Raw genomic sequence first — 13,974 nt, 5'->3', positions numbered from 1 at the left:
GTGCAAAGTCTTGCTTAAAAGTAAGATCAATTAATTAGTTACCTAGTACAGAATATATTTTTCTGCAACCGTTTGGGGGAGGAGCTAAGTTTACTCTGCTATTTTTTTCTTCCTGCTTTCTGGGATCACAGTGTTTTGTCCTTTAAAGGCTAACAGATTGTCTTCTTGGTACTTAGATGAAGCTTAATTTCCTCGGGTCTGTGACCCAACATACCCTGAGATTGACAATTGGCACTGTGCTCCTGTCTGCTCTGCGCACTATGCTGTAGAGGTCTTGCAGCCGAGAGGAGAGGAATGCTCGGAAAGTGCCAGACAGTCCAACCTGCCGAGCTTGCTGGAAACACTGGAAATCTGCTCCTCGGATGCCTCGCATGCTGCCGCTCTGGGGACTGTTCAGGGCTATAAGATGCAGCTGGAAAAACAAGCAGACGATCACATGCCAGGAAGAGCCAGGATAAATATTTCATTTGGTTGATGCCTGCTGTGACTTCCTAGCAATGGAAAGTATCTGCTCTTATCAAGTCCAAGTTATCCAGACCAGTTTTTCAGCTTACTGCTGCTCAGATGGATCTTAACAGTGTTTTTTTTTTTACTATTTATCATCTACATCCTCAAAAGCAGCCAGTGTGATACAGTGATTAGGAGATTTCAAATTCTGATTCAGTTCTGAAGCTCATTGATTCTCACCTTTGTCATTATCTGCTAGCCTAATCTATTTCAAGATAAAATGGAAGAAAAGTCCAGTGATCATATTCATGCAGGCTCTTTAGCATGGCAATTCAATTAATCTATTGTCTGGAAATATATATTACACAGAGCCATACATTAACCAAAGTATAATGTGCTAATCCATTAAAAAGAAGGCAAAACCAGCAATTATTATCATTATCATGTTTTGTACATATAGATACTGTACCCTGAAAGAAGCATCAGAATAGCTTGTCTGAACCGTTTTACTGGAGGAATGGATTTTATATATATATTATGGAAGCACGAATGCCATGGTGAAAATGACAAGATAACCCAGTGGAAGAAGTTATGTTTGCCCCTAAAACCGAGTCCCTGTGTTTTTCATTTGCATTTGTATTGAGTTCCTTTTGTTCTGCTCACTGGTGCGATAACAACCTAAAGAAATCATTTCAAGAGTTTTATTTCATTTTTTTGTCCATTCTCCAAAAGCCACCCACATGTGACATCAACCTTGATCTCAACCGCCATTTACATTCAGATGCTGTTGCTGCTTTCATAATAGCAACTTAAATCTGAGTTGACACTACATGGCAGATACTAGAATGAAGGACACGTTGATGACACATGGATACTCACAGCAGGCTGGAAGTCGTGATGTGTGTGAACTGCCAAAGGAGCTGTCTCAGTCTGGCGGTTGTTGGGAAAGAAATGGTCCAAGGATTCTTGCTGTGCTCCGTGACGAGGTGGGTGGACGGCCGGTTGCTCAGGAAGGTGATGTGGGTCGACAACACTCTCGTCCCCTCTCCAGGGCTTGGCAGTAGAATAAGCACTGTATTCCGGACGTGCATGCACAGGTAAGTGTGGCTGAAATGGACGATGGGATCCAGAGGAAGCTGTCCCTCCATGAGAATAGTGGACACTGGAAGACCTTTCATAGACTTCATTGTCCTGGAATGGAATGAAGAATCAGATTCCTTTGGAGTGCTTGCCTGGGTAATCCCGGCTACAGAGCAGAACCCTTCACACTGCTACCACATTTTCTGTCATTCATGGTGCCATCCATCCATCCATCCGACCAACCAGCATGCTGGTTTGCATTGGTCTACCATTCAGTATTGATGCTTCCATATCTTCATTAGTTCATTAAAAACTAGCAATTCATGACAGAAACTGGCTGTCTCTCCCAATTCAAATCTACCTTTTGCTCAGAAGAGAATAAGCATTGTCTCAAAAAGTGTGAAAGCCATTTTTTTTAAACAAAAGAGCTCTAATGTACTCAAAGAAGTGCTAAATCTGTTTGTAAGGAGCTGACATATATTTTGGAAAATGATAGTCACTGGCAGGTGCCTTTGCTAAAGCCAAGTGTCTGGTCTCTACTGCCACACTATTAGTGAAACATCCTAGACAATATCAATGGCAAAAACTGTTGGGAGAAGAAGAAAAATACTACTTGAAAACTGAAACAGGTAGAACCAACTAAACTGCCCCAGGTATGAAAAGTGTATGAGCCAAAGACAATATGAGGACCTGGCACAAAAAACGGGATTCTTGGACATTTTTGTGCTGAAGTCAATGAAACGTGGCTACGGTCACAGCCAATCTAGTTTTACAAGGACAATGGATGGCTTCTCCCCCATTCAAATGATTGAATGATTCTCTACTCACTCAGAGTCATAGGCAAAGGCCCCAGTGCCAAGAATGTCATTTTTAAGGATTCTTGAGCAATAGGAACTTCCCTACCTTCTATTTTTTTTTTTTAGTAGTGCAATTTCTCCCTTTACAGGTAGTCCTTGACTTATAACCATAGTTGAGCCAGGAATTATGGTTGTAAGTCACGGAGTCATTAATGAAGTCGCTGCACGACCATACCCGATTATTTGAGATGGTTGCAAAACATAGAAAATCATGGTCACGTAACTATGATACAAATGGCCATAAATACGAGCCAATTCCAAATCATCCAAAATGTGTTCATATGACCATAGGGAAGTCTAACATCCGAACTTCAAAAATGGCTTGTAAGTAGCTTTGAGGACATCTTTTGTAACTTTGAATGGTAGCGGAGACCAGTGATTAAGCAAGGAGTACCTGTTTCATGTGAATGAGGAAATCATACAATTAGTTTGCATAAGGGGAAAACTTCACCTCCTCCTAGTTTTCACCGCCTAATAACTCTAGTTATATTGTGTTCTGATAAGAGATAAGCTGTCTTGATTTGTTACAAGGGCACAAAGGAGATAATTACTATGGAAGTCCAAGCATTAAACAAATCCTATAGAACCATAAATATTCCAGAAGCAGAAAAGTCTAAGCAGAAGTGTAGGATGTTCCATATATAGTAGTTTTTCCAGCTACTGGTTAGTATTAGATAATAATGTTCCACCTACCAGTCCAGAGCCAGGAATGGATATTCTTTCTTCCAGCTGAAATTGAACCATAACAATGATTGAAGAATTTATATAGCACTTGCTTACAGCAACTCCCAGCCACCCTCTTGAAAAAGCTAAATTTTTGGAAATAATACTATTGACACATTATAGGAGAGGAAAAATTCAAATATTTTCAGCATGTCATTCTTCTTTCCAAGAGTTGGTGGCGGGGGAGACACAACATTTGACAAGTCTGTTTCCTGCTGCCTCAATCTTCTGAGTTCCAAGATATAAATGGTTTTCCCAAGGACTTAGCGATGGTGAAGCTGGGTTCATAAAAGTTCTATTTATTTACATCACTTAAGACCTGAGAAGATCAGATGCCAAAATCTGGTTGCATTTGACCTGACATTATCTGATCCAATGTGAACTAAGATTACATTATCTCAAAGATGCTTTTTTTCAAAAGGCAACTGGATTGTTTTTTCCTTGAGGAAAAATACCAGTCCAGTTGCCTTTTGAAAAAAAAAACCACAAAAAAAACCACCTTTGAAACAACTATGACCTGGATGACTGAGAATCTCCACAGACATCAAGCTTACATGAGTTTATTTTAAGAAAGCCCTTTCTAAATCAAGAGTAGGAAGTTCACCCAACCTTATGGGAGATTGTTCCTTTCAGATCCTATTCTCATTTTGTACATGTGAACAACCTAGTTCTTTTTCCCTGAAGAGAGTTTTTATTTTGTCATAATAATTGGACATCTAAAGTTTCATCTCTTAGGACCAACGCCATGGTCGAGGCAGAGTAGTGTTTCTCAACTTTGTCAACTTTTAAGTTAAGAGGACTTCAACTCCCAGAATTCCCAGGCCTGCATGTGAGAAGTTGAAGTCTATACATCATAAATTGCTAAGGTTGAGCAATGCCAAGGCAGAGGATACTCACAAGGATTCTTCTGAAGCCATTGTGGACACGGATGTAGAGCTCTTCTCTCTCTCGGATGAAAAGGAGCTGCCCTTCAGGCACCTCATGAGCTCTGCTCATCAGGTTCTGGTAGGTTGCTAAAATCCGTACCTTCGCGAGAGAAAGCATTTTAAAAATGTGAGGTAAAATAACTTGTATTTTTGCTATTATTGATTAGTGTCAGACAGAGGTGGGTTTCAGCAGGTTCTGACCAGTTCTGGAGAACTGGTAGTGGAAATTTTGAGTAGTTCGGAGAACTGGTAGTAAAAATTCCGACTGGCCCCACCCCCATCTATTCTCTGCCTTCCGAGTCCCAGCTGATTGGGAAGAAATAGGGATTTTGCAGTAACCTTCCCCAGGATTGGGGTGGGAATGGAGATTTTACAGTATTCTTCCCCTGCCACACCCACCAAGCGGCACCGACAGAACCGGTAGTAAAAAAATTTGAAACCCACCACTGGTGTCAGCAATAAAAGGGGAGCAAGAGTGAAATGGAAATGAAGGGCCTCCAAGAAGTGCAATATTATCATTCTCGTCTTAATTAACCCAAATTCTACCACCACAGTTAACCATTCTGTTGCCAGATTTCAGCAGTGCAATCTTGGGAGGTTTGACGGGGGAGGCAGTTGTAATCTTGGGAGGTTGAGGGGGAAGGCAGCTACAGGTTGTCCACCTTTGTGTGAAGAAAATGGCTGGATTCTCACAATCTGTTGAAACAGAGCCTGACACTACTGTAGTCTAATCTGTATGTTGTGTAAACCCAGATTAAATCTGTGAGGCCTAATTTTGGGCTCAACAATCTGGAGCAGGGGTCTCCAACCTTGTTCCCTTTAAGACTTGTGGACTTCAACTCCCAGAGTTCCTCAGCCAGCTTTGCTGGCTGAGGGACTCTGGGAGTTGAAGTCCACAAGTCTTAAAGAGAACAAGGTTGGAGACCCCTGATCTGGAGTGTAATAAATTGGAGAATAATGTTCTAAAAATATGACTTTTTCGTCTTACCCCCAAAGAAGGTGGGTCACTAATGCCGGGAGGTCCTGGGGGTCCTGGAGGACCTGGGGGTCCTGGAATACTGATATCTGGAAAGAAAACAAAACCATATTTGAACCACGATCGCCTGGAAGGTGCCCGTATTTGTAACAAATTAATTGAAAAGTCATTAAGTGCCTACTCACGTTGCCGGTGGGGACCTGGGAAAGAAGGGGGCCCTGGAGGGCCTGGAGGGCCAGGAGGGCCTTGCGGCCCTGGATGTCCTTCAAAACCTGCCCCTGGAGGTCCTTGGGGGCCTGGAGGACCAGGCGGGCCTCTGATGCTCTCACCTTTGGGGCCCTGAAAAAGCAAATATAATATAGCTGTCGTTAAAATCATAAAAGCAGAGAGTGATCCAATATTAACTTCTTGCCCAAAGGAAGGAATGTGGTTGTTAATTAATAATCACCATTATTGATTAGTCTAAGCCTGAGAAGAGGAACATTCAGCTTACACAGTTGTTTCCCACTCTTACCACATCTGCAGATGTGATTTGCTAGCCCTTTTTACACTGACTTATTCTTTGCTGGGGAAGAAAAACCACGGGACTACCTGCAAGACTAACATGAGAAATATTCTTGGGATTTGGTAGATAAAATCTGTCAGATTCATTTAGATTGGATAAACTCCTGTTAAGGTATCATTGGCAAGGCTTTGCACAGTTAGCTGGGATGAATTCAAGCCTTTAACTTCCAAAGAAGAGGATAGGATTGTCAGGCCTGCTAACTTGGCTACCTATCCATTAGATCCTCTTCATTGGTGAAGACTCCCCAGGATCTGATATGATTAGGTCCATGGAAAAATATTTGCTTTGTTGAGGGAAGGGATGTTTTCAGCTGCTGTAAAAGAGGTGGTGGTGTGTCCCCACCTTAAGAAGCCATTGCTGGACTTAACATTTGTAGAAAAGACAGGAGGAAGGAGTATTAGATATGTTTGCCACCTTGAGTTAAAGTATAAATAATAAAGATGTGATTAAAAATAAAAATCTTAAAAAATGTTCATCTAATCTCCAACATTCTCTTTTAATGGAAGGTTGTTGAGAAGGTGGTCAGGCTGCTGCCCAGAAGATCCAAATGAAGAGACTTTCCTTGTGGAGTCAATAACCATGGTGAAGACCGAAGAACCCATATAATTAGACCTATTCTTTGGAATATTTCCAAATAAGGGGATAATATGTGCTCAGGATGAATTGTTTTAACTATCTTGGTTTATATTAAAGCTAAGTGACTTTATGATTTAATAAATTGGACACTAGAGGGGACTAAAGATTCTGAGTAGAGGAAGAAAAAATGACAAGCTGATTTTTCGTGTCAGTTAACTAGGACTTACAAAATGACCCAAAACATCATAGTATTAGAAATTTTAAAGGAGATAATTGAAGAACGGCGCCAAATATTAGTAGTTATAATATCAGCAGTCAGTAATGATGTCTGGCTTACCTTTGAAACAGACTGAGAAGAAATTAACTTCAGAGTGACAAGTTGATAAATCCCACTCTTGTTTTCTTCAGCTACTGCTGTAAGCTACAGGTAATCCTTGCTTAGCAACCACAATTAGAATCAGCTGATCAAAAAAATGACCACAATGGGCTTTTGATCTAACTTCCCATTTGGTTGTTAAGTGAAAAACCATGCAATTGCAATTTCTGATTTCTAGTCCTGCATTCTCCACTAACTCTGTTTGTTGCAAGCTGGTTGGGAAGTTTGCAAATTGCAAACCCATGGCCACAAGCTGCTGCAATGGTTGTAAATGTGTGCTGGTTGTGAAAATCCCAAATGGCCATTACATAACTGCAGGATATTGAGACAGTCATAAATGTGAGGACTGGTTGCAAAGCTGTTTTTTTAAAAGTATCATTGCAACTTCAAATGGTTGCTAAATGTGACCATTGCTAAGTAAGGACTGCCTGTGTCAGGTCCCATAAATCTCTATCGGGACCTTGCCATTCTAGTGAGAGGGGGGACATTTGGGGGTTACACTTGCATGGGGTTTTCCTTTGTTCTTTTCTCTGCTTTGATGTACCTTTGGGAAGTTGGGAGTGGGAAAAGACTGTGCCTTGGGCTATGTGTTTTGTCTTAACTCCGGAGGAACATACCTGGGAACTACCTCTTATCACCTTCACAGCCTGAAATTCTCACAACATCTTTGCACCTTGGAATTGGCTCAAAGTTGAAATTGGAAATTGGGAGGGGCCTCGAAGAAGCGGTTTAACTTAACGGTTCGGTGCGAGAAATTAAGATTCTGCCTACACTCTCTCTGCTATCACTTTCTTTTTCCTTTTCAAGACCACATAGACCAGGGTTGTCAAACTCACAGCCCACGGGCCAAATGTGTCATGCACTGGTCACGCCCATGCCCGGTTTAGCGAAGGGGGAGGGGAAATGTCCTGATGGGTCACATGATGCCGCCGTGATGACATGAATTTGACACCCCTGACATAGACGCTCAAAGCTGCTACATAAATGGTAACATTTTCACTCTCTTGAAAACTATCAAGGAATATGGCAGAAGAACATGCCATTTTATAAAGACGTTGTATGCTATGACAACTCTCACCGGAAGACCAGGATACCCTTGGGGACCAGGAAGCCCAACAGCACTTGATCCACCACCTGATTCACCCTTTTCGCCTTTCATTCCAGGATCACCTTTGTCCCCTCTTTCTCCCTATGGAAAGAGAATTCGTAAGCAAAAATGCTACAATCAGCAACTGAAATGCATATTCCTTTTTCTCTTGCTCGAGGCGGCAAAGGAGCAAGTGAAACCTCCCAATGGGAATCACAAAGAAAAAGCAGAAATGAGACATAAGTACAAAATTATGGGCCTCTGGTGGCTCAGCAGACTAAGTCTGTCTGTTATTAACACAGCTGCTTGCAATTACTGCAAGTTCAAGTCCCACCAGGCCCAAGGTTGACTCAGCCTTCCATCCTTTATAAGGTAGGTAAAATGAGGACCCAGATTGTTGGGGGCAATAAAAGTTGGCTTTGTATATAATATACAAATGGATGAAGACTATTGCTTAACACAGTGTAAGCCGCCCTGAGTCTTCGGAGAAGGGCGGGATATAAATTCAAATAAAAAAAAAATTAAAAAAAATTTCTAATCCTGAACTAAAACACTACCTTGGCTACTATGCTCTATAAACGCAAGGGTGATTTAGGTGATGATACCTTTTTATTATTATTTTTTTGTTCCTTTGAATCAGTTTCTGATTCTTGGTGTCTGCCTGGACAACTCCCTGCAGTTTGGTTACCAAGATTTTGGAACTCCTATCTTTTCCAAGGGCCGAGAGAAACCAGCCAGCTTTGTACCTAAGGCTGAAACAGGTCATCCTGCTAGCTTTGTACCTGAAACAGAAGTCCCAGTTTCCCATTTCTAGCCTGTTGCCTTAATCACTAAAACAAACTGGCTCTTAAGAGAGGGTAATACATGCCCAATTGAAGACAAAACTCATTGGAGGTAATTGTCAGACATCCTTGACTCTTCTGAATGGCTAAATTAGACATATTTCATATGATTAGGTTCAAAGCTTTTATGTTGTTATTAAGCAATAGAATCAGACAGTTCTGCTTAATAATAATAATCACTGCCAGAGTAGCAGCCAAGTAAAATATCAAAAGTAGCTCTTTTTTGCACTAAAGGTTTTTTATTTAATAAATGTATGTTTAATGGCATATTGCAACACACTTAATTTTGTTTCCCTAGAGACCTACATTATTGTATGAAAAAGCTTCTGTAGCCTGTAGACTAATGAACTAGTTGCCATGACAGTTTGAGCTGGGAACTCCTAGTTAATGTTAAACTACATGAAGGCAAACATATTAAATGTTTGTGCAATTTGTGAATCTGTCACTGAGAAGTCTGAGTGAATGAATGATTGTTTAGTTGTTCGAAGACTAATGTTCATCAATTTTGATTAACCATACCTTGATTACAGATAAGCTACAAGTAACCAGAAATAACATACTAGGCATGCTTTTTGCAAGACCAGATAATCTGAGGCTCCTTGGTTTAAAAAGCTACATTTTAGATTAGATTAAAATTCTTTATTGCCAAGTGTGGTTGGACACACAAGGAATTTGTCTTTGGTATATATGTTTTCAGTGTACAGAAGGAGAATAAAACATTCATGAAGAATAAAAAGATACAACACTTAGTGATAGTCAAGGCTGCTAATAAGCTATCAAATCATACTAGGAAACAAATAAAAACATTATAAATTGAAAGATACAAGCAACATGGTTATAGTAATAAGTGGGAAGAGATAGATACTAGTAAGGAAGAGTATCTATCTATTTTCAGCAATTTGTATCCTGAGGATATGGAAATCAACCCAATCCAAATAAAGTTGTGTAAAATTGGTTCACTGAATAGCCCACAATCCTCATCTGTATAGCAGCAGAACCTTAGCTCTTGCAAACCCACAGGGATCATCAATAACATTAGGGTTGGGCTTTCAGCCATGTTTAGTAGAATACAACTTCAATGATGTTGAAATGGAGAAGCAAGTACAATACTGAAAAAAAGCAAAGTTGGCTGGGCATTGAACCCAGGTCAACTGCTTGGAAGGCAGCTATGCTCACTATTATATCACCAATGCAGGTTGATACTTAAGGTAACTCACCGAAATACACCTACAGTGAAAAATCCCATGCCTCCTTCTATTATTTCCAGTCCCTAATAAACACATGCTGGGCAAAATGGATTTGCCATCTTGCTCTGAGGTCCAGTGTATCAATTACCCCAGCAACCTTCCTGGGATAAAGAAACCCAGCTTCTTTATAAATCCACACTTCACCCCAGGGGTGAAACCCAGCAGGTTCTGGAGAACCGGTAGTGGAAATTTTGAGTAGTTCGGAGAACCGGCAAATACCACCTCTGGCTGGCCCCAGAGTGGGGTGGGAATGGGGATTTTGCAGTATCCTTTCCTTGCCACGCCCACCAAGTCACACCCACCAAGCTACACCCCCAAGCCACGCCCACAGAACTTGTAGTAAAAAAAATTGGATTTCACCACTGCTTCATCCCAAGTGAAGACTACTTACCCTGAAGGTGGAGCTGAATCTGTTGAGGTCATAAGGGAACTGGCCTGGTGGAGGAGAAAGAAAAAGGAAATTGAGATTTCAGTTGTCTGCCTGGCAAAGCATGTACTATGCTGAGAAACTTACTTCCTTTCTCCTCTCTTTTACAATAAACTTTCAAGGCACTGCCAAACCGCTCAGGATTATATGAAACAAATATTTATATTTACTGGATGGACATTTTGGAATTCACTTTCCAATAATCATGGCTCTTTCTGAATAAATACAAGGAGGGCTGAAGTGAGAGGCATGTGCCAGTTTTTGACATAGAGTGGAGAGCTGAGTTTTATAGAAAAAAAGCAGACCCCAAAATCTTTTAGTTCATTTTAATGATAGTGGAAGGAAATAAATATAGAAGACCGACATCCAGAGAGAAAGACAAATAACGATCACTTTTTTTTTCAGAAAACGAAGAGAATGTGCCTCAAAACAAGGGAATTTGATGCTTAAAGCAAAGCATGTAAAAGCTGGTTTCTCAGAATCGAGATTTTTTTTTTGCAGACATAGCTTGCTTTTTTCACTAGTTTCACATCATGAATTCTAGGAAACATTTGCTAGGCAATATAGTTACGCCTGCATCATCTGCAAATGTTCGTCATCCTCAAATATGTATTCAAAAAGTGAGCATGTATATACTCTGAGAGAATAAAGATGAACTCAGTTGAAGGTTGGCTTCCTTGTTTAAGAGATAGGCCATGCCATAATCCTGGTTCTGCATTGGTTTTTGACACCTCTGTTTAAAGAAACTGAGGCATAAGAGCTGGAGAGTCTTCCAATGCAAATAATGGGCCTAGAAGATGTATTTTCCAGGCTTAAGTTTTTTTTATTATCATTATTATTATGGGGGTCTGAAGAGATAACAATATAGGAAGGACCATCAGAATGTTATGTATAATTGTTTGTTTGTTTATTGGATTTGTTAAATTCCAGTAAGACCCTGGGCAGTATAGAATAGGTTAGCAAGACAGCAAGACATAGGAAGCAGATCAAAGGAGAATGAACTGATACAACAATGATCTGCTGCAAAGGGTCACTCACAAATAGCCCACCCTGAGGTCAAAGCATGCTACATTTTCAAAGTTTCCTACAGGTTTTGGAATATTGGGGCTTTAGGAAGAAGATTCCTCCAAATGGGTCAAACAAATGAAGGAAAACATAATGAGCATCTCTTCTACCTTCAGTGTCATGACCCACGAGGAGTCTTTTTTTTCCATCCATCATATTCAAATTTTATTTTAATGAACTGATTTGTGGGAAGGTTCTAGGTTCTGTTATTCCCTAATTTTAAACTTTTTATTAGTTTATCAAAATATAAAATACAAACAAAAATGAAAATAATGGGAAAGTACAGGAGGAAAAAGGGAGGAGGAAAAAGTATAGGGGAAAAGAGGGAAAAGAAAGAAAAGCATTGACTTCCAATTCTTTTTAGCATGGTAGAATAAGGTAATAACATACAGTATAGTCTCAACTTTTACGTAATCATATATATTAACCATTACTATAACAACAAACCTATCTAATCCAACAAAACCTAAAGTCAAAGTTTCATTTTTGACACCTCAAGCACAAAGTCCAGAAATGATTTCCAAGTGGGAACAAAGTTAGCTGTGCCCTTGGATTAAATCAGTCAATTTAGCCATCTACGCTAACTCCATCAGCTTTTGCAATCAGTCCCATTGTGGAAATCAGAGTATCTTTCCATTTTTGTATGATTCATGACAAGTCTTGATAAGAACTGAAGGAAATATGAAATTAAATATGTATCATATTTTAGGGACTCTTACCTGGCGGCCCTGGAAGACCCTGTTCACCTTTTTCTCCCTTCAGACCAGGGTAGCCTGAAATAGAAACTGACATAAGGCTTGGCACCCCAAGAACTAGTGAGCAAGCATCGCATTCCAAACCCAAGTGAAATCTAACACAAAACCAAATGTTCAGAAACTGTTCATTTAAACAGCCCTGTAAATATAAGCTTAAATTGTGGCTTTCTTTAAAACAAAATTATTTAAAAATCTTTAGGAAAAGAACAATGCAATGATTCTGATACAAAAACTACTAGATGGGGAGGGAGTTAAAAAATTTTAATGGCAACTCAAGACATTCCAAAGGAGAAGGGAAAAAATATTATGTTTCTATCACAGTATTTCCCATTTGGGCTCCTCCCAAATGTTTTGAATCACATCTTCCATCAGTCTCAGCCAATGTAACCCATATGCAGGGTTAGTGGAAGCAGGAATCCAACTCATCTGGCAAAATCCAAGCTGGAGAGAGGATGTTCTATTGCAGTGTTTTTCAACCTTGGCCACCTTAAGAAGTGTGGATTTCAACTCCCAGAATTCCCCAGCCAATATTGCTGGCTGGGGAATTCTGGGAGTTGAAGTCCACACATCTTAAAGTGGCCAAAATTGAAAAAACACTGCTCTATTGCAACTAGTCCCCAGATTCTCCCCAAGGGCGAGAATCACCACGGTTGTAGGCCTTCTTGAATCCACCTCCCACTTCCCTCTACCACTTTCTTACCAGGCAATCCTGGAGGTCCTGGAGGGCCCAAATCACTAAATGCCTGAAACGATAATAATAATAATAATAAAAGTTTCTGTCAAAGAGTATGGCTATAAAGAGCATTAGGCATTCCATTTCCTGCCCTAAAATAATATATCCCCTTAGTTCCCTGGAAAGTGGAGATGTATTTTAGCTATTACTCACATTATTCTCATAAACAGGTACAGGGCTGCCTGGGGGCCCCGGAGGCCCGGGGAGGCCAGGAGGACCCTAGGGGAAAAGGAATATAAAACATGACATTCATTACATTTAATAAGGTGAAATATTAAACAGAGAACCAAGGGAATGCAATACATCAGCAGCCACTCAACTCTATCTAAACACAATAGAAAGAAATGGGAAGTATCATCGCTAGCGAAATCTTGTTACAGCTTTATCGTTTGCAGCATAGGCAACGATGAAAACATACACGTTTGTGTATCATTCCATCAGCCATAAATTAAAAAATAATGTAAAATTGCTGCTTGCAGCTTTGCAAAGACTACAGCAATACATCCCCTTTCATTAGTCTGCACTAGCAGATGGCTGGTTACTCGGTGTATTTGAGAAATCCGTGGGGATTCATATCACTTTTCTTGCAATCCAAGAAAACTCACCTGGATTAGAACATGGTAACCCACAAAGTTGCTGCTGTTCTCCCCGATTGTGTGCTGCTTCCCATTGCTTAGATCTCAGGCAACCAAAGGGGAGAGCAGACCCAAGTTCAGAGCAAAGTATATTCCCTGTGAAGTTGTACTTTTGTAGTAGAGGGACTTGACTGTCAAAAAGCTTGGCCAAACTTCGAACAACTGTCTATGCTGGACCAAAGTAACTGAAGGTTAAATTTGATGCTGTTGTAAATTCACCTTTTTCTCCTTTTTTTCTTTTCTTTCAATAATAGAGCCTGAGAAGCTTCACTAAATACTGGCTGAACACAGACAGCATTGCTGCCCACCATCCTTCAGCCTAAAGTGCAATATAATTATGTCCCTCTAAGTCACGCTTGACTCTGGCAACCAGCTGGCTAAGACTCTACAGGTTTTTTGGAAAGATTTTTGAAAATTATTTGCCATTGCCTCCTTCCTAGAGCTAAAAACAAGGGGCTGGACTAAGGCCACACAGCTAACTTAGTGTCTAAGGTGGGATTAGAACTCAAGATTTCTTGATTTCTAACCTGGTGCCTTAGCCACTACACCAAATTCCAACTTCTTGGAATTGTATTCAAATGTATTTAAATGGGGCAGACAAATTACAATATACAAGCTGCATATTTGAATGCCAACTGCTAGAGAGGAACAATGGCA

The 13,974-nt window shown here is 40.3% G+C and overlaps 1 protein-coding gene across 4 annotated transcripts in view; it reads right to left on the bottom strand.

Moving 5' to 3' along the window:
• COL18A1 (collagen type XVIII alpha 1 chain) overlaps positions 1–13,974 on the bottom strand; it is a 197,963-nt gene that overhangs the window by 6,567 nt on the left and 177,422 nt on the right. For all 4 annotated transcript variants that reach the window (XM_058154791.1, XM_058154766.1, XM_058154775.1 and 1 more), the window contains 11 exons: positions 12,836–12,901; positions 12,650–12,692; positions 11,914–11,967; positions 10,094–10,137; positions 7,605–7,715; positions 5,195–5,348; positions 5,022–5,098; positions 4,005–4,133; positions 3,078–3,113; positions 1,327–1,638; positions 215–412 (listed from right to left, as the gene is read on the bottom strand). In XM_058154791.1, the coding sequence (XP_058010774.1) occupies positions 215–412; positions 1,327–1,638; positions 3,078–3,113; positions 4,005–4,133; positions 5,022–5,098; positions 5,195–5,348; positions 7,605–7,715; positions 10,094–10,137; positions 11,914–11,967; positions 12,650–12,692; positions 12,836–12,901 (1,224 nt within the window). The remainder of the gene's footprint in view (positions 1–214; positions 413–1,326; positions 1,639–3,077; positions 3,114–4,004; positions 4,134–5,021; positions 5,099–5,194; positions 5,349–7,604; positions 7,716–10,093; positions 10,138–11,913; positions 11,968–12,649; positions 12,693–12,835; positions 12,902–13,974) is intronic.

The sequence above is a fragment of the Ahaetulla prasina genome, chromosome 1 (assembly GCF_028640845.1).
Source record: "Ahaetulla prasina isolate Xishuangbanna chromosome 1, ASM2864084v1, whole genome shotgun sequence".
Taxonomy (NCBI): domain Eukaryota; kingdom Metazoa; phylum Chordata; class Lepidosauria; order Squamata; family Colubridae; genus Ahaetulla; species Ahaetulla prasina.
The sequence above is the reverse complement of the archived record's forward strand: the minus strand, read 5'-3'. Positions and strand labels throughout refer to the sequence as shown.